This window comes from Tinamus guttatus, unplaced genomic scaffold, assembly GCF_059628265.1.
Source record: "Tinamus guttatus ecotype Peru unplaced genomic scaffold, ASM5962826v1 Tinamus_guttatus_pri_ptg000030l, whole genome shotgun sequence".
Classification (NCBI taxonomy): domain Eukaryota; kingdom Metazoa; phylum Chordata; class Aves; order Tinamiformes; family Tinamidae; genus Tinamus; species Tinamus guttatus.
Genome location: NW_028288564.1, coordinates 2,303,589 through 2,323,197, shown reverse-complemented (window position 1 = coordinate 2,323,197; position 19,609 = coordinate 2,303,589). Strand labels below are relative to the sequence as shown.

At 40.7% G+C, this 19,609-nt stretch overlaps 1 protein-coding gene across 1 annotated transcript in view; it reads left to right on the top strand.

The window, feature by feature from the left end:
- Nucleotides 1-17,035, top strand: part of EDAR (ectodysplasin A receptor) — a 68,351-nt gene extending 51,316 nt beyond the window's left edge. The window contains exons 5-12 of the mRNA XM_088529987.1: nucleotides 789-874; nucleotides 9,263-9,349; nucleotides 10,347-10,475; nucleotides 10,566-10,640; nucleotides 10,943-11,015; nucleotides 11,780-11,939; nucleotides 15,424-15,484; nucleotides 16,716-17,035. Of these exons, the coding sequence (XP_088386113.1) occupies nucleotides 789-874; nucleotides 9,263-9,349; nucleotides 10,347-10,475; nucleotides 10,566-10,640; nucleotides 10,943-11,015; nucleotides 11,780-11,939; nucleotides 15,424-15,484; nucleotides 16,716-17,035 (991 nt within the window). The remainder of the gene's footprint in view (nucleotides 1-788; nucleotides 875-9,262; nucleotides 9,350-10,346; nucleotides 10,476-10,565; nucleotides 10,641-10,942; nucleotides 11,016-11,779; nucleotides 11,940-15,423; nucleotides 15,485-16,715) is intronic.
- The last annotated feature ends 2,574 nt before the right edge of the window (nucleotides 17,036-19,609 follow it).

Below are 19,609 nucleotides of genomic sequence, written 5' to 3'. Positions count from 1 at the left end.
GCTGCATAATGAGTGCTTGCTGTACTAGATTACAATTTTTTTTTCCACTAAGATTGAACAAGTGATTTGTAAAAGCTTATCTGTCAGCATCAACTGTCTATGATTTTGATGTGATTTAATCATTAGGTTGCTTGTGGATCATATTCTCGTATCCCCGATTGCCTTATTTCAGCACTAGCTTTATTAGCAACCCAGAAGGTCAAAATGAAAAACCTTTCTTTGTGCTAGAAATCTGATATCAAGGGCTAATTTGTGAGCTATACAGAAATGAAAGTTTCTGTCTTTCTCTGTGAGGGGGTGTTTTCCTCTATTTGATACTCAAAATTGGCTCAGATTTGGCTTTTCTCTCCTTTGCTGAGAAGATTATCCTTACTGTGCTTGTGAAGAAAATTATTCAACAATATCCAACTGGTGGTCTTGCCTGAATGATTACGACTTCAAAAATAATGCTCTGCCTATTTGAAAAGTCTTTTTAAATTTTTTCCCAGGGCATGCTCTAACTGCAGCTTGAACTCAGCAAGGAGAATAATGTTGTTTTAGGCAATGATACTTCTTCTTGTCATGTAGGCTTGATTGTTGATTAATTACCTTTAAGGCGGGGTGGAAGAAGAGAAACACTGTCTCTATTCAGGCAGTTAAAAAAAAAAAAGAATAATCATTGCATCAAATTGCTTATAAAAGTTTCTTAAAAGTGATTTTTATCTCAGTGTAATTGGTTGCTGCTCAACCATGCTCAGTTATTACGTATTATTTTACACTCTTTTTGCCTCATCTTGCCCTTCATTTAGTTACTACATGCTGGAGAACAGACCTCGAAACATCTACGGCATGGTTTGCTACTCGTGCTCGTTGGCGCCTCCTAACACCAAGGAATGTAAGTGTGCTGTGATTTCTGTGCCTTTCATCTGGTTTTGACTTGGAATCATCTGCAAGCTCAATATGAAGGCTTTCAGCGATTATTATTATGTTCAAACATTGAGTCAGTCTCCAGTAAAACAATTTCTGCTTCCAAATAGACTTGCCAACAGAGGAAGCAAATACTGAACATGTGAGGGGAGATCACAAGCTTTAACTTTAGGACCTGCTATTTCTCAGTCATGTTGCAGTTTTCATACATTAAAGCACTCGAGACAGAACTTATTAATGATTGTTCAACAAAGTATATATGAGAAGTCACAAACCTGTATATATTTTGTTCGTTCAATTTCAGTTGAGCTGTGAAGAAAGCACTTTCAGGAAACTTTCTAGGCTTTAGTAAAAGTACATCCACCTTCTTATATCCTTAGGTTTCAAAAAGTGATGCAAGGGTGACACTGGAGTATGACAGCCAGCCCTGACAAAAAAAAAAAAAAAAAGCTGAAAAAAGTGCAGACTTCACTTACAAAAGAAGCTGTAGTTTTCCAACTGGGAAAAAAAAAGTATGTATCTGAGAGATGCTTCAGTGGTCCTTGTTCATCTTTATGCTGCATTAGTGCTAAGGCTGATTCATCCTTATGCCATGGATAAGGAAAACAGCCTCCTAAGAGCACTCTAATGCAGAGGCAACCTCCAGAAGATTTATTTCTTCCTTAGGAAGAAAGTTCTCTCTGAATGAACAAATGTCCTGATTTGGACACTCTCTAGGAGAATCCAGAGCAGATTAGGAGAAAAAGCAAAGAAAATAGACGAAAGCAGGCAGTACCCCAGGTAGGGAAAGGTGATGCATGTACAAGCAAAATGCACTCCATACTGTCTGTTCTTTTAAAAGTCCTCACCATGAAAAAGAACTACAGTGTTTTGCCGACTTGATTTCGAAGCAGTGGTTCCACGAAGCTCCCAGAGCACATACTAACGCAAAAAAAAGAAAGTAATTGCCTAGTTTAGATGCTGCCAAAGTGTGTATCATCAGTGCTCTGCAGCCCACTTCAAAGGTGGACAGGGCATTAGCAGCTCCTACCTTTCCTAAAGAACAAGATGAGCCGGAGGATAAACACCCCGGCACAGAGCTCTTGGTGAGTTTAACAGCCCCCGTGGAGGAGCTCCCCCGAGCCAGGTGTCCATGAAGTAGCGGATCAGCTATAAACCCCCTACCAGGAGAGCAGGAGGAGGGGACGAGGGCTGGGTGTGCATAATTTTGGTGAGATATTGGACGGGTTTGGTGGTGAGGCCATGGTGCTAGGGAAGTCTCCAGTCTGCGATGTGGGAAAGTGAGGAAAAGACAAGGTTAGGAGTCTAGGTAAGAGATGAGGGTACGTGGGAAGAAGAGAGGAGAAAAACACCCTTTCTCCTGCTTGTACTTGCAAGGCTGGCCACCCCATGGAGGTAGCTCAGCCAGACCTAAAGCTGTTATATTTAACAGCTGCAACGGCAGGACCTCTCATGGAGCCAGTTGAGTTTGGGAACTTTATTAACAGCTGATCAGGGATACGTAGCACACAGACTCCCTGTTCAACACACTTTGAGATGCTTGCTTCAAGGCACGGGGTCTTTATCTCACCAGTTCCTATAGAGACCATACTTTCTGCCCATAAATAAGCCTTACTTCCAAAATGAAAAACAACATCTGAAATAAACTTCCTCCTCAGCTCTGATTGATAGTCTCAAACACATACTGAGCTATTTCTTTAGTAACAGTGGACATGTTGTAGCTTATGGATTGGACAAGGAAGTAGCAAAAGATCTTGTAGCTATTGCTCAAGTCACAAAACAAATCTTTGTAGGATATTTGGCAGATACAATATAAACGTGCTTAGTGCTGTGAGGAAAGCACAAATTGTGCAACTGACTAACCACATGCATATTTAACTTGAAAAACTCAAGAATAAATATGTGAAATATATATTTTCTTTGGGAGGGGTTTAGGCAAGTGCATAAGCCTATGCAGCAATGGGGTGCTAATGCTGGAGAGAACATTAGTCCTAGCAAGAAAAATACTACTGTATTAACCAAGTCTGTAATACCAACCATTCAACTGCAAGTGTTTAAAAGGTGGCAAAGTGTCTAAAAATCCAAATTCACTTTGTGATGGTCCTTCAAATCACTGAGCTCAAATTGACTTATTCTGACTAGAACTCTTGATACTGTATGGAGTGGTGGCTTCTCAACTCAAATAATGCTTTGGACTCCAAATGGAAAATCAGCCTTGGAACCAGAATGTCTGAAAGGCTCCCCGTCCTTGTGGCAAACAGCATAAATTGTGATATAAGAGAGCGACCAGAAATAAAACCTCTTCATCACAGACATCACTAGCATCAAATTATACCAGTTGGAGCAATGAAACACAATTGCATTTTTTTGCATAATTTTGCCAATGTCTAAACTAATTGTTGCACTCTCAGTTAATGTGAGCATGCAGTCTCTGTCGTAGGAAGGGTAATATGAGATCTTTATTACAAATGATTCCTATACTTGAAACAAATTCTGTTTATTGGAGCTGCTTGTTGAGCACTCTGGCTGCTATGAGGGAGGGTTCAAAGGGCATTAGAAAACTTCCAAATGGTCCCAGTCATCTTCAGTTTCTTTCTTGAGAGTTTGAAATAACTCTGAATAGAATTCAGGAACTTAAGATTTGCCAAGGTGACACTCTCCTAGAACTGATTTTTGTCTTAAGCTCCTTCGTGTTCCCTTTCATGATAATTTTGTGAGGGAAAAGCACTGAGAATGGATGACCCAAAGGGTTGTACGGAAGCAAAGACAGCAAGATACTCCAAAATAGGAAGCTGAGACTGAGAAGCTTTGGCTTAAGTGCTTTACTTATAGACACTAAAATAAGGGAAAACGATAAATCCCACCTTTCACCTGTGTTAGCTCTGGGACAGGACCAGAGCACAGCAATCTCCTTAGCAGGAGAAATACCTACGTGGGGAGCTGCGTGGCCCCGTGGTGCGCAGTGCCACAACAGCAGCGAAGAGGGACGCGTGAGCTGCGGGGTGGAAACCTGCTTCAAGAGTCTTCCTGATCGCACATTTTATCTGGCAGAAAAGTGTTTGGTTTTGATCAAAGGGTAAACAAATAGCTTTCAACTCCAAGAGCCAGCTGTGCAACTTTCATCTCCTACACAGTCAGCAAACCTTGAGGTGGCGAAGGAAACAAGATGAACACCCCATCTCCAGCACCTGGAAATATTAGTGTAAAGGGCAAGCAAGAAATTCCCTGATGAGCCTGTGCCACCTTCATTTATTTATTTTCTCTCTCAAGGAAATTGAGACATAAATAGCACAAATAGAAAAGGCAGAGGGGGAGAGGGAGACTTTTTCGTGGTTTTTGTGCCCAGTTATGTTTCTTTATTAGAGCTGTGGGCTCCCAGCCCTGCAGCGCTAAGCGCATGGTGTGAGACCGGCACCACGTGCATCCGTGCGGGAGGTGTGGGAGAGCCTGGGAAGGCCAGGTCGGGATACGGCACCTCCGTGACCCACAGCAGCCCTGTGGTGAGGGGCAGGCACCGGGCCCGGCCTCCTGGGCAAAGCAGGGCACAGTGGTCACCAAACCACTTTGAGACGTGGCTTACCGTCGTTAATGGTGCTGAATTTTCTGTCGACAGCCCTGGGACCAGAGTCACTTGAGGCCTCTGACAATGTGGTATATTTTTTTTTCTTTTACACAGAGTGAAAATATGTGCCAAAGACAGAATATGTTAACCTACATGGAGTTTATTTGGCACAGAGGTACAGTTACTGTTGGAAGAGATTTTATCTTTTAGCAGCTGCAGTTCTCTATCAGTAAATAAAAATAAACTCTGCTCTTCTATTGAACCTTCGGTATTTGCCATTTCAGTTCAAAACTGATGGCAAAATCAAAACCAAATCCTGCTACAAGAACTTGAAGAGCTCTGTGCTTTGAAGTTATAATTATTTCTTACATCTAATATGCTTTCCATTCACATTGCTTTAGAGGACTTCAGCAATTGGGGGGGTTTCTTTTCAATCTTCATATATTCATATGGGCAGAAAATATTGTTATTTCTGCTTGTCTTTTTTTCTTGATATTTTCATATACATGCAAATAGTTGCAATCCTGTGTTAAAAACCTGTGTAGGTTTTTAAGCCTAAAAAATACAGTGATGGCTTGGCAAGTATTTGTTGGGGGAGGCAGAGGGGGCACTGCCATATCCCTGTGCTAAAGACTCAATTGAAATGCTGATCAGAAACAAGACTAGCATGGAAAAATCTTGGGTATTAGTGAAAAAATATCTTTTTCAAAGTGTTTTTACTTTTAACCCCCCATTCTTTATTATATCACCAATTTACTTTCTTAGCCAGTTTTGTTCTGTAATATGATCAACATTGGGATTTTTTCATTTTTTTTTTTACTTCTGTTTCAAATTATGCTTACAAATGAATTCGCTTGTTAGCTGGAGCTAACAAGCTTTGTTTTTTTTTCCCCTCCTTTTGAGTTCTTTGATTTCCAGACACCCTGTTCCCCGTGACATGCGGAGCGGGAGAAACGTTGCAGGCAGCGCTTTTCTGTTCACTGGTGGTGGCACCAAATTCTCCTTCCCTTGGGGTTCGCCTGTGTTAGGGAAGGAGCCTAATATGAGGACGAAGCCTCAGGAAAGCTTCGAGGGGTGGGAGCAGCAGTGGGGCTTGAGCTCCTGCCACGCTCCGGTCCTCCCTGCTCTCTGCATGGAGAAGGTGACACGATCTGTATGTCCCATGGCAGCAGAAGACCCTAAAACAAAACCCAATCCTCTGTAGTCTGGGATATTCTCATTTTACTTAGGGATTTACCCTACTTTCAGGCTTGGGTAAGGTTTGATTGCTAGATTCATAAGCAGGTACCTTAGAAAGCGGCTCAATTTTGACAGCTGCTTCAGCATTCATTACTTTCCAAGTGTATAGGGTTTCCCTGTGAGGTGGTGTTTCCTTAAGTTCAAAACCAAACCTTTTGTGTGAGTAAGTGAACAGAGATTTACATTACAGAAACTGAATACAGGTTTACCTTAATCTGAGACTTCTGACCTATGTTTTCTCAGCATCGAGCTCTTTATTTAGACTAGGCTTAGATATAATCTAGCTTTAGATTACTTTGTCAGCCGTAAACTTTCTACCTTCCTTGAATTTCAGCTCGGTATATTTCATTTTCCACCTCGTATTTCAGGCCGCTGGTTCATTTTTTCGGCGCGCTTCATGGCGCGTCGCTGCGTGAAGGCGGTCGCGGGCGCCGCGCCCGGGGGGCCCTTCCCAAACAGACCTGGGCACCGAAAAGGAGGGTGCATTAGGGTTAAATAGCAAGAAATAGATACAAGCATGTCCAGAGACTTTTTTTAAATGCTTCTTGTTTGGAAGAGAGGAGAGATCCAGAGTGAATCACTCTGATGATAGTCTGTGTATACGCGTTTTGTATATTTTTATTAAAAGCATTAAAAAAAGCTGTTGATAGCTATGAGCAGCAGTCCTATGCACAGACCAATATGCTGACACTTGCCGTGTCAGAAACACATATGCTCTCTTATTGCACCAGGTTTTCTTCAGTCACTAGCACTTGCAGGAGAACATGTTGGTAAAACCTCCCTCCCTCCCTGTGCCCCCTTCTCACAAATCTGGTCGTTTTGTTGATCACTTGCTTTTTATTGTAAATCTGTCTTGTGATACATGAACCACTCTAATAGCCCTGTTTTACATACAGTAGCAAAGTTCTTTGCAACAAAAATTTGCCTTGTATTTGTTGACTATAGGGACAAAAGGCTGGCAGCATGGTAACTTAAATAAAAGTTAAGAAAAAAAAGTTAAGAGTTAAGAAAAAAAACAAATTCTCAATTGTGAATGCAAGTCAATTGTTCTTTTAAACAATAAAATAATCTTTTTTTAAATGTAACTATATTTAGACTCTGAGAAAGTTATGACTAAATTACATTTTTTTAATAAAAGCATGTATAATGTAAAAGCTGACATACTCTCAGTGATAACCTTCTTTCCTAATGTCTTTACCACATTCCTACAGTATTACTTGGAGGTGTCCAGGAATATAAAGCACTCTTTTGCACAGCTATATTATAGCCATCGGTCTTTTTTTTGTGCCTAAAATAGAGTTATTTCCATATGTTGTGCTGCAGCACCTCAGGATGACTCTGCCTGCACTATATCTAAGTTTTTATTGATTATGTAAGAGTCATCTATATTGGAACCAGAATTAATAATGTGATCTGGATGCAAACTGGAATGACTGACTTCTTTGTAGTCATGCTGTATGTAGGAAAAAGAACAGCTATGAGTTTTGTTTCTTTTTGCTGTTGCAAAAATGGCCCGAACAGCAATTCTGCAGAAGCTGGCATTTTTGGTTCCCCTTTTTACTGCAGGTGCTTGAATTGGCCCTTTCTTCTAAGCCACATCTAAAGAAAAGTCTTGGCTCATAATGCATATGCCAAATTATTAAATTTGATAATAGGCTTAAAATATGCATAATGACTAACTCCCACAGAGGCGTATATAGAAAAGCCATCATGTTCTAGCACCGGCCTAGCTTTTGCCATGATAGATGCTCCTGAGCAAACCAGGCAGTCCCACTCTCATGTAACTGCAGGAGGAGGCTGCACGTCGGCTCTGAGAGGGAGCTGCACTGGGGAGGACCCGGTGTGTGCACATGTGGCAGGGGTGACACAAAAAGCAGTGGGGTGCAGCCCCTGTTATGCACGTGCCGTCATGCAGCGTGTGGTTGCAGTGTCGTGGGCATGGCGGGAATGCTGAAAGGAGCAGGGATGACCTTCTGCCAAATGAAAAACATTACGTTAATCCTATGCAATGGCTGAAAGATGGAATAAGCAAGTTACAAACTCTCTCAGTAACTGCATGTTTAGAATGGGGGCATAAAGAAGAGAGCGCAATAAACCTTGCTTGGGAGGGAGACGAGCTCCAGCTTGCTGGATAACCCGCAGGCAGAGCAAGGCAAAGAGCTCGTGTGTGTTGGCTGAAAGGCAGTGGGAGAGCAGCTCTCCTTGGCTTGTTGCAGCTTGCAGGAGCGGCAGAGATTCGCAGTAACTGGGTTTGCCGGGGAACGGCAAGAGCGGGCGGAAGGCCGGGAGCAGCGGACGTGGAAGGAAGGAGCGGGCTGCAACACTGGCTGGTTACTGAATTCCCTCCCTTGTCCAACCACGAGTGGTGGTTGGTTCATCAGTCAAGAACGAGGATGATTCATTTCATTTTTTGTGAAGAATTGCTGAGATTTTAACAACTTGCCCATCTTCACACTCCATTCCATGCAGATGACATTGTCGCTGTGTGTTATTTAGAAGCTCTACTGGTACATTGTAGTTCCTGGAGCTTATAAACAATTCTGAGAACTGAGCCTGTTGTGGAGAAGGGACCAGAGGCGAGATTAATGGGTCATTTACATAATACTAAAGGCATCTGAGTTAACAAATTTGTATATTGAAAACTTTATGAAAACACTACTTCAGTTTGAAAAAAAGCAATAATAATGAATGAATCCATTTCTTCCAACAAATGAGGTTTGAAAGGAGTTTTAGCATTGTAAAAGCACATGTCTTTTGAAGCCATCTGCAGCTCATACTTTGTGGCCATCTTAGGGATCTTCATTTCTCATTCACTGCGTAGAGTCACATTTTGTGTTAGGCAACACTTTTTTTTTTCTTTTTATAAAACATTTATCTTAATTTGAAGAGCATGTCTGCTTCTTTGTTCTTAACCATGGAACATTTCTCAGATCATTGCAGGCCACTTAATTTCCTGTCAAGTTTACCTGGTGGGTTTAATTTCTTGTAGCTTTTACTAAGTCAGTAAATAGCATGATTAGTTCTCAGCTGCTGTAGTTGCCAAGCTGTGTTTTTAAGATGGGTGCTGTATACACCTTACCAGATGACTGGGACAGTGTTTTGGCTTCAGATCAGCTGGATTCAATTACTCCTGGACTTCAATATACAGATAATATAAAGCAGCAGGGGTTCCAGTGCTAGAAAATGGTTTCCAGTGTCTGTTGACAGTATCTGTTTGTATAACCTGTGTACCAGTTAGGTTAAAGGTTGTTTGAGAAACAAAGGAAATGTTTTCTTCCATAAATATGTTTATTCCTTTTTTGGAATTCTGTTCCTCTGCATGAAAGCATTCCCATCAACAGCCTAATTCCCCATCATTTCAGTATTGTCTGGTATTGTCAAAAGACATTAATTTGTGACTTGTTTAATTGCTTTGAAAACATGAAGCATGACATCATCTGAAGGATTAATGAAAATAACAACTTTTAAAATTAACTGTAGAATTTAGACCCATTGGACAATCATCTCACTTAATCCTCTACGTAGGAGCTTATGGCATTTCTGTGAATGTTGCAGGTGCAGGCGCCACCTCCGGCATTTCAGCCGTTTTCCCCAGCACCTCTGGCACAAGCACCTTCTCGCCTTACCAGCACGCTCACAAAGGTACGACTACACACACCATCTGGTTTAGCAGATGTTGCTCCTGAGATTAGCACCCGTCCAATGCAACTGCACTGAAGACTACCGGTGTGTAATTTATTGCTGTGACTTCCAGATCGCTGAACCTGCTACTAAAACCGATTCAGAATGGATTTTTATTTCTTGGTTAATGATTTGTTAATTGTTTGTGGCTACAGAGAAGTGGCATTATGACTCAGCAAAGCTTAGCTTAGATTTGTGAAAGTAATTTAATGCACGGCTACAGCCTCCATAACTCTTGTTGAACCAACATAGACAGTTCTCCATTATGGTTATTAGCTGTTCAAAATACCTGAACATGAGAAGACATAGTAGGAAAAAATGCTGCTAATGAGAGGCTGGTGCTGCTGATCTTCCCCATTTTGTCCGTAGACAGGACCTTGAGGATCATGCTTTCAGAAAAGCTCAAGTCTTCATGCTTTTTATCTTATTTCTCATTTTCTGCATCCTTTTGTGACTTCTGGATTCTAGTTTATTACATTTAAGTTCGGCTTTAAATCCCTTCATACGTATGTTATTTTAAATCCATCTCCCAGCCACCTTGTATTTTAAGTCTCTTCTTAGAAAAGCATCAGTTTTGTGCATGTGCTTTTGACCTGTTTGTCCATACATTTTCTTTTTGATGCTGTTTCCCAGAAGTCGGTGTTAGGAATTCTGCTATTCCTGCTCACGTATAGTTTCCTATATTATCAGCAGTTCCCTATATTACCTCTACATATCTAATGAAGCATGATCAAGTATTTCTTATGACAACTAGCATAAATGTTGTAATTTTGTAAAACCCTGTCAATTAATTTGCCTTTGAGATGAAATACTAAGTTTTTTCAGGGCTCAACAGGACAGGCAAGGGTCAGATCCAATAAAGAAAGATGCAAACTACGTTTAGAGCAGGCTGCAAACTGTTAACTGTTCATTGATTTTGAGAGCAGGTTCTTTACAAAGTATTTCTTTGTGTTTGCAGCAGATCTTTCAGGTCAAGGACATCTGGCTACAGCTCTCATAATTGCAATGTCTACCATATTCATAATGGCTATTGCTATTGTCCTCATCATCATGTTCTACATTGTGAAAACAAAACCTTCCGCTCAAGGTAATTGTTCAGCATATGAAATTTTAGCTGTAAATGCTATTTTTAGGTAGCTACTGAGAATAATCATTAAGTTTTATTTTTATATCCTAGCCTGTTGCAAGAGCCACTCTGTAAAAAATGTTGAAGCTCAGGCCAACACACAAGAAGAGAAGAAAGAAGTGCAAGGTATAAATTGCTTTAGAGTTTGCTTTTTCTATCCAAAATGACACTGAATTAGATATTCTTAATCAATCATACTTGCCATCTCCCCTTTTAATCGTATACATTCTGTGTCAGTTTACTGAAAATGGTATATAATAGTTTTTGCACTTCCAGGATGTCACTTAATCCTCTGTTAGTAATTTAAAAGGGAGCAAAAAGATTTATACTTGCAATAAGATTGCCAGCTGACACAGCTCTTTCTTAAGACAGAACGCTCATTCAGAAATTCACTGGCAATTCAAACTTCTTTACTTCTTGATCTGCAGATAATGTTGTGATATTCTCTGAGAAAGAAGAGTTTGAAAAGCTTACAGCAACTCCAGCTAAAACTGCTAAAAGGTATGTAAAAAATAACTATCCTTCTAGTCTGACTGAAGCAGGAAAGGAACATGCTCACCACATCCAAACTTCCACTGCTGATATTTTTTTTTTTTTTTTTTTGGCGTGGTTTGTAGTAATACACAAAAAGCAAAATGGAGTTAATTGGCCCCCAAATTTTCAATGCTGTAAATTCTGGCAGAGCATGATATAACGTGTCAGTGGTTGTAGGAATCAGCTTTTCTGGGCAAGCTGAGGTGACCACCACCACCTAACGTGCCAGCCTTGCCTGGGACACCATGTGCTCCATCTCACAGCCCAGACAGGCCCCTGAACTGCCACAGACTGGGGAGCCCCCTGTGTCCAACGTTGTGTAGGGCATTGCGTGAATAGGCTCGTGGTTTTGCTTCAGCAGGGTGAAGACCAGATGACTTAGTCATGTTTTCTTCCCCTTCGGTTTCTAAGAGAGACAGGCGAGGACCAAGGAGAGGTCCTCTCCTTCTGCAACCATCAGCCCTTGGTGCTCTGTCTCCTTGTTAGAAAGGTCCATTTTAGGGCTGGAGAGTAGCCCCCACATGCATGCCTTTGGTCAGGTATGTAGGGTTACCTCTTGACTGTCAGCTGGGAGAAGCAAACACAGCTTCTGCTCCAGGCCTTAAGGAAACTCCTTTTTTGGGGTACCACCTGGGCATGTTTTTCGAAAAAATGAAAATCTTTTTTGTTCCATTCTTTGGAATTCCACCAAGAGGGACATCACTAAGATAACCTTATCCTTCATTTTACAGTGAAAATGATGCATCTTCTGAGAATGAACGACTTTTAAGTCGTAGTATGGATAGTGATGAAGAAGCCGCGGTCGACAAGCAAGGGACCCCAGAGAGATGCTTGCTATCTCTAGTGCATTTGGCCAGAGATAAATCTTCTACGAACAACAAAGCAACTGGGGTAAGGCTATTTTGAGATCTAAAAATGGAGGGTACATTTTTTTTTTACAGACACCATCTATCAACCCCAAATGCATTATAGAGATTGAACTAATTTGCAAGAGAATTTCTCCAGACAAATTTATTAGAAAATCTCATAGTGGCATATAGTATTCCTCCAGAATTTCAGAGGTGATCTGTGTATATATATATGCATATATATGTGCTGTTCAGAGTTGAAAAGTAAATTTCTGGCCAGAGTAATAACTTTGTTCTTTTGAGCATTGTGTTTTATAGTTTAAAGAAAGAAAAAATGAACAGCAAAATCCTAACATAGCAACACTTACATTTACCAAGGAAAAAAGAGGATAGAAAAATAAGTTTACAGCTTGCCTGGATTCATATTGTGGCATAGCATTTGGGTTTCTTAGATGTTTTAGAGCAGCTAATGCTCTAATGTGTGGCACGAGTGTTTCTATGTCATACGATTTTCAATAATATGTGGTTTTGTACTTAGGTTTTGTGAGTAATTTTCAAAAACGCAGATTTGAAGGCCACTCCTGTCTTACAAAGAACAACGTCAATCTACTGTTTTACTGCGGAAGGTCTTTTTTTCCTTCCTGCTGGCTGTACACTGCCCAGGGCACTTTTATCACAGTAAGGGTATTTCAAGGCATATTTAGGGCACTCCCTCACCCAGTTGCCTTTTTTATTCGATGTCAACATGAAACCATCCTTAAAAAGAAATCATCTGCTCAGATGTTTTTTAAGCTTTTAGAACTTCAGGAGAGGGGAAAAAAAAAAAAAGCAGAAATAACTGATAAAAGCAATCAGTTAATGTCAGCCATTTGGGGCTTTTTAAGATAAAAAGGTTTGAAAATATACCTTTTCATATTTGCATGTTTTAAATTGTTGAGATGGTTTAGCTCAAACTTTGTAAAATAGCTCCTTTCTCAGCAGAGACCAGATGCAAAAAGTTTCAAACCCGAGAAATATTTTTTTTTTTCACAGACAATTTCAACCAGTGAAAATAACTTACTACTCCAGTGTTCACATTTTAAAATTTAGCCTTATGAGCTTTCGATCTTTATCATACTTTTCTATGCACTTGCTTAAAATTAAATAACACAAGCTGGGTATGCACAAAATCAGAACATTTCATAGGACGTGACTTCCAAAGACCATATGCGCTAGATACTTTCTGTTGAGTACTTTATATAAGCACATGAACTATTTCTTCAAGACTTTCTGTTGTAATATGCTCCTCATGGCCTGAGGCCTGCTGATGGGGTTAAAGACAAGCCTTTCAGTAAAGGTGCAGAGTGCATCAAGGGGCTCTCCCAGCTATCTGAGATTTTGCAGTTAAGCCAGTTGCCAGAAAGTTAGAAGAGCAGCAATTTGTTTGAGGCTAGAGATGAATTAATGTATTTAGTACAGGGAATAAAATTATTAAGCAGCTGTTGGGCAAAGTTAAAGAAAGTTAAAGGCCTACTCTTAACCAAGGCTGCTGCTTCCTAATTAAAACACAAACTATTTTGCAATCATAGAATCATGGAATCACAGAATGCTTAAGTTTGGAAGGGACCTCTAGAGGTCATCTAGTCCAACCCCCCTGCACATGCAGGGTCACCTGGAGCATGTGGCACAGGACTGCGTCCAAGCGGGTTTTGAAGATCTCCAGAGAAGGAGACTCCACAACCTCTCTGGGCAGCCTGTTCCAGTGCTCTGTCACACTCTCTGTTAAGAAATTTTTTCCTTAAGTTCCTGTGGAACTTTTGGTGCTTCGGTTTGTGCCCATTACCTCTAGTTCTGTCGGTCGCCACCAGTGAAAAGAGGCCAGCCCCATCCTCCTCACTGCCTCCCTTGAGGTACTTATAGACACTGATTAGATCCCCTCTCAGCCTTCTCTTCTCCAGGCTGAACAGGCCCAGCTCCCTCAGCCTCTCCTCATACGGCAGATGTTCCAGGCCCCTGATCATCCTTGTAGCCCTGCGCTGGACTCTCTCCAGCAGCTCCACATCCCTCTTGTACTGTGGAACCCAGAACTGGACACAATACATTGGTGGCAATGAGCCACCACAGAGAGGATCTCAAACCAGATTCAGATTTACCTGTTTGCTTTCAGCATAAGCATTACAAATTCTTCAGGCTCTGGTAAAAACAGCATCTTGCATATTTTTTCATTATTTTTCTTTTTTAGGAATTATTAAGTCTCCTTCTCTGCCCGAAAAAGGAGGGCAGAGTAAAAATGGGCATCTAACAGTTTGCTTAAGTGGAATTTTTAAGAATACCATTAAATGAAATTTTTATGCTTCCAGGACTCTGAAACAGCAAATCCGAATGTGCAATAGCTACCTAAATGACCAAACACACATGAATTTTGTGGAGAATATGTGAACAACTTCTATTACCTGCATCTTCATTCCCTGAGATGCAACATATTTGGACAGCCTCTGCGCCTCCGGGTAGAGCTGCCATTTTGTGGGCTCTGAATAAATGTTTATTAATCCATGTAACTGATGTGCCTTGGCCCATGGAGCCCATTGAAAACAAGGAGTTGTTTTCTATGTTTTTCACAAACAAAACAGTCCAAATGGAGCTTTTTCCAAGCTGCTTTTCTGTGAAAAGTGGTGAATTTGTGAAGATAATACTAGAGTCCCATCAAGAAATCAGCTTTTCAAATAGCTCAGTCCTAATGAGACCTGGCAGAGTGTTGACAGTTCCAGTCCCTCAGAACACCTGACACTTTGACATTTTTTTTTCACTACACATTGAATCCAAGGCTAAACCTTGGGAGCACTTCTGCTAAATGAAATTACATCAAAATGTCTGTTTTTGCCTGGAAAATGTCAGGTGTTCAGTCTGCATCTCTTCCTTGTCAAAAATGACTACAGCACCTTGGACCTCAGATTTTCCCTCTCTAAAGCTTCACTGATTTTTTTTATCTATCTGTAAAGTGTTTCAGATTCAACCAGGCATGTATGTAAAATTAGTAATTGCCTAAGCAGTTCTGTGTCAAATGTCAGAAAGCAAGATCCCCTCCTCTACAGTCCTTCTCCATTACTGGGAGAAAGGAATTCCAGTCTGAAATTAATCCCCTGTGGTTAATCCCATCCTCATTTACCTGGATATCCCTGCATTAATTGCCTGTACTATGTGGTACTGTATTTATCCTCTTTGTCAGCACTTTGCTTCAGTCTCAAAGAGAAATTAAATGCAAAAACACTTAAAGCAGAAAAGTGACTGATCTAAAAGGAGATTAGAACGTGAAAAGAAATATCTCTAACAGTGAAAAATGTTTATTCTTCATTGAATTTCTACATGTGCCTCTATACATTTTCAAAAGGGGGCCTGTGAGGACTTTATATAATAAACGCTTGTATTCAGAGCCCTGGTTGAGGATCTCCCAGAGGTTTTATACTGATGGCTGCTAATTATTTACAGTCATTTTCATGACTGGAAAAAAATAAAGAAAGAAATAAAGAAATAAAACTCTTTTCATGCAGATTCAGAGTCGAAGGAAAAAGATACTTGATGTGTACGCCAACGTATGCGACGTTGCAGAAGGTGAGTGTGTAAAACTTGCGGCAATGCTAACAGCACAAAATTAGATCACAGAAAGAATAGAATACAGAATAGAAATCCCCGTCTGCCTGTGGAAAAGTGAGCTATAAGGAAAGCCCAAATGTGGGAGAAGATACTCTGCAAGCAGATCTGTATTCACCTGCCCTTAGGAAGCAACATGGGGCCCCGTTGACAGAACTGTCCTGACTGGATCTGCGCTCTGCTCCAGCTGGATGCCTGGGTTTCCCTCTGACGGGAGGCAGCAGGGGCAGCACTGGGTTGTGTTTGGGCATGCACGGCGGCCAGCTTGTAGGGAAACACTATCTATTCCTCATCCAGTGGAAGCCTGTCTCATTTATGTATTTAGGGTTACTTGAATAACAGATATGAATCTGTTCCAAATGTGAAAGTGTGATTTGCAAAGGGTCAGAATCATATTTTAGATTCTTGACCTATATCTTGACCTCCAAGGTTTCTCTCAATGCTGTCCCGCTCCCCATGACCAAAAGTTTAGCTTCCAAGTAAATTTAAGTGTCTAAGTGTTAACCCTGGATATACAACCACATTTTCTTTCCCCTGACATATGTAAACTGTGTGTGTGTGTTTGCGTGCACATTTGTGGGTTTTCTGTTGTTCAGGAAGGTCTATCTCCCACCAAACTGCTGCCACTATGTACAAAGCAGGAAAACTATAATCCAAAAGATTGTTTTTGACAAGATGCTGTTGCTGATTCTCTCCTATGGTCTGTGATCGTACAAGAAATTGTCCAGAAAAACGTAGTGTTCCCTCCCTGTTCCCTCCCCCAAGATGAGCGCTAAATCCTCTCTAGCCATTCAGTGATAGCAATGACAAGCACTTGCAGGGACTTTTTTGCTTGGAAGCGGTCAACATCATTGCTTCACCTCGCTCCTCGTGCTCCTACAAGGACAGTTTTCAACTACGGAGCAGTTAGTGTCACAGGAATATATACAACCCCTGTAATAACTTCTTTCCCAGCCAACTTAATATCCTAATTATTCCACTAATATTGTCCCCTACTGTCACAAGGAAGAATTAACTCCAGTAGTAACATGCAGCAGTGTCATTGTAGCTAGACATATCTATCACAGACTAGCACTTAAAGATATTGGATGTACTTGCTAATAGTGTATGCTGGAGTATTTTAATAAGAAATGTTCTGAACAGCCCAGACTCGTGTGCGGAGCCATCTGACTGCGTAATCCTCCCTTTGCAGGTCTGAGTCCCACGGAGCTGCCATTCGACTGCCTGGAGAAAACGAGCCGAATGCTCAGCTCGACCTACAACACCGAAAAAGCCATCGTGAAGACGTGGCGCCACCTCGCCGAGAGCTTCGGCCTGAAGCGCGATGAGATCGGCGGCATGACGGACGGCATGCAGCTCTTCGACCGCATCAGCACGGCGGGCTACAGCATCCCCGAGCTGCTAACCAAACTGGTGCAGATCGAGCGGCTCGACGCCGTCGAGTCCCTGTGCGCCGATATTCTGGAGTGGGCGCAGGCGATGCCGGCTCCCGAACCGGCAGTGACGTCCTGACATCCCCGCCTGGGACCGTCCTTGCCGCCCCGGCTGCAGGAGCAGTGATTCCAAAGAGCACCACGGCGAAGACTTTGGACAAAGTTTCCCTCCCACTTGGCCAAGAGTGAAGTTCTGCCTGTACCAAAACACCAGCAGAAAACTCCTGGAAAGCTTGATATGAGCATGTGGTTAAACAAAATGGTTTTGTTAAACAGTTACTGGTAGTCAGTGGGCACAAACATCCACTTTGAAGTCTGTGTGTGAGTATATGTGCAGCTCACCCTGCTGATATCCTTCCTGCCTGGCGTTGGAGAAAGCTTTACTCAATAGTATAATAGTTACAGACAAAACAGTACAGCTACCGTACCATTAAATATACATTAGGCACGTACATTTCTATTGGTTTAACACACTTAATATATAACCAGTTTAGTTATCTGTATTTACTATGGATTTGCTGATCTAGAAGTATGTGCACAGGTGTATATAGGCAGTCCTCAGATTAACTCATTATACTGTATGAAAAAAGCTTCAACCTAATTTCCAGATGGAAGTGCTTCAAATCCCTGTATATAATGCATGTACATGCACTCTTGGTCCATACAGACATTTCAGAAATTATAAGTTCAAACTGCTAATTTACTGACGACATGCTGGTTAGGAAGTGCGCAGAAAGCTGACAGTGAATACTTGGGAGCTGACAGCAGCTCAACAGTTTTTCCCTTCTTAGCCACTACAAAAAAGAAGCAACGAAAGAACTTGTCCATCACAGTGAACATTTTTTTTCAGTAATGACATCAATGTATTGAATTATTTTTCAAGCAGAGGAATTTCAGACAATGGCAGTATGCATTCTACACTGAGAACAAAAAGAAAGTAGGTTTCTTCGGCAGCACTTGAAATATACAGGAAAAAGGGGTTTTGAAATCCTCTTCTCTTGTAAATGTAGAACATGAGCGTACACTCCACAGTGAGATGAAAAATAATTTCTCTAAAGCTTATTTCGAGTTTGTGCATGACAAAATACCTTATTTTTTCCTATTAACCAATCTCTAATTTTCTAGGGTGAAAGCTCTTAAAAAGTTTTACAGGCCACAAGTTACCAAACCTATGCAGTTAAGTTATAATTAAAATAAGCAATGACAGATTTCCACAAATGCAACCATTATATTAAACTGAACTGTGAAGTGATACTGCAAGCTCCAAAATGCATGACTGAACAAAACGTTATAAAAATACCAATTCTGATCCTGAATCCTGTATTGGAAACTGCATCTACTCTAAGGTCAACTTGGAAACTAAACCTTACCTACACTGGTATCATAGTTATGTGCTGAGTGTTTAATGTCACCATCTACTGCCTCTGTTTACTGATCTTTTCAGCACTTGTAGTGTACTAGAGAGGAATCGCATTCTGCATTATAAAACTTATCCTTCTCATTTTTCTTTTTCCACCATTTCTTCGGTATTGTAATACATTCTTTATCCATGTGCATATGACAAATTTGATTATATTTTTACCTTTTCTTTAGAGGAAGCAGCAAGTTGCCTTTATTTGAAGATTTAACTAGCTGATTGATATTTAAAATAGAAATGACATTCTTGCTATCTTGCAGTCAATGCCAAACTCAGGTGGATTTCAGCTGGCTTCAGTAAGATTTCTAGGTTTGCTGATAATTTAGCAGTCTTCAACAAGATTTCCAAGACCGTACAGCAGCAGTTTTAGTCCATTGCTAAGAAAACATAAAAAAGGGGCAAAAGAAGAAAGTTTTAGCATGTACATTCTATTCGCCATGTGTTAGTGTGTAACTACAGTGTTACTGCTATATTTTGTGTTACAGATAATAGTACATACCATTTATTTCTTTAAAAGAAAACACAGGAATCCTCTTTTATTACGTTTATGGGGCCTTGAAAAATTAAGGTCTTGAAATCAATGGTGCCAATGTGAACATAGACTATTTAACGTTATTTTATTTAGTATACAGTATTTTTATTATTACACAAAAGATGTACAGGAGTGAAAAAAAATTCTGTAGATCTTGCCAAATAATGTTGTCTAATGCTGTATATATAACTTATTATATTGTAAAATATGAACATAAAATATCCTAATAAAAGAAAGAGGTCAGAGTCGTAGCAGTCATTTCTTCAATTAAATTATATATTGTCTTTTAAACCTGTAATTAAATAAGCTACCCAGGGCCCCAGCAGGCACATTCCTGGTATGGGAGTGTCTGGGTAACACACATGAAGGAACCTTTATATTCCAGTAGGATAATGTTTGCCTGCATCACACTCCAGAAAGTGTGAAGCAGAAATCTTTCCTTTCTCAGCATAGTTCTGGTTCTATATTTCAGCTTTTAAGTACTAGGAAATATTAAATTCCTAACAGCAACTGTTTGCCAATCATGTATGTATTGAGAGCTGGTCTCAGCCATGAGACCAGTGAGTAATGGAACCACAGCAATACTCTCAAACATATTGACATTTTACATTCCTAAACTAGCACTACTCCACCACATTATCAGACCTGATTTGGAAGCTTTCATTTTGTGACAGAATAATTACATTCATTCAATCTGGCTAATA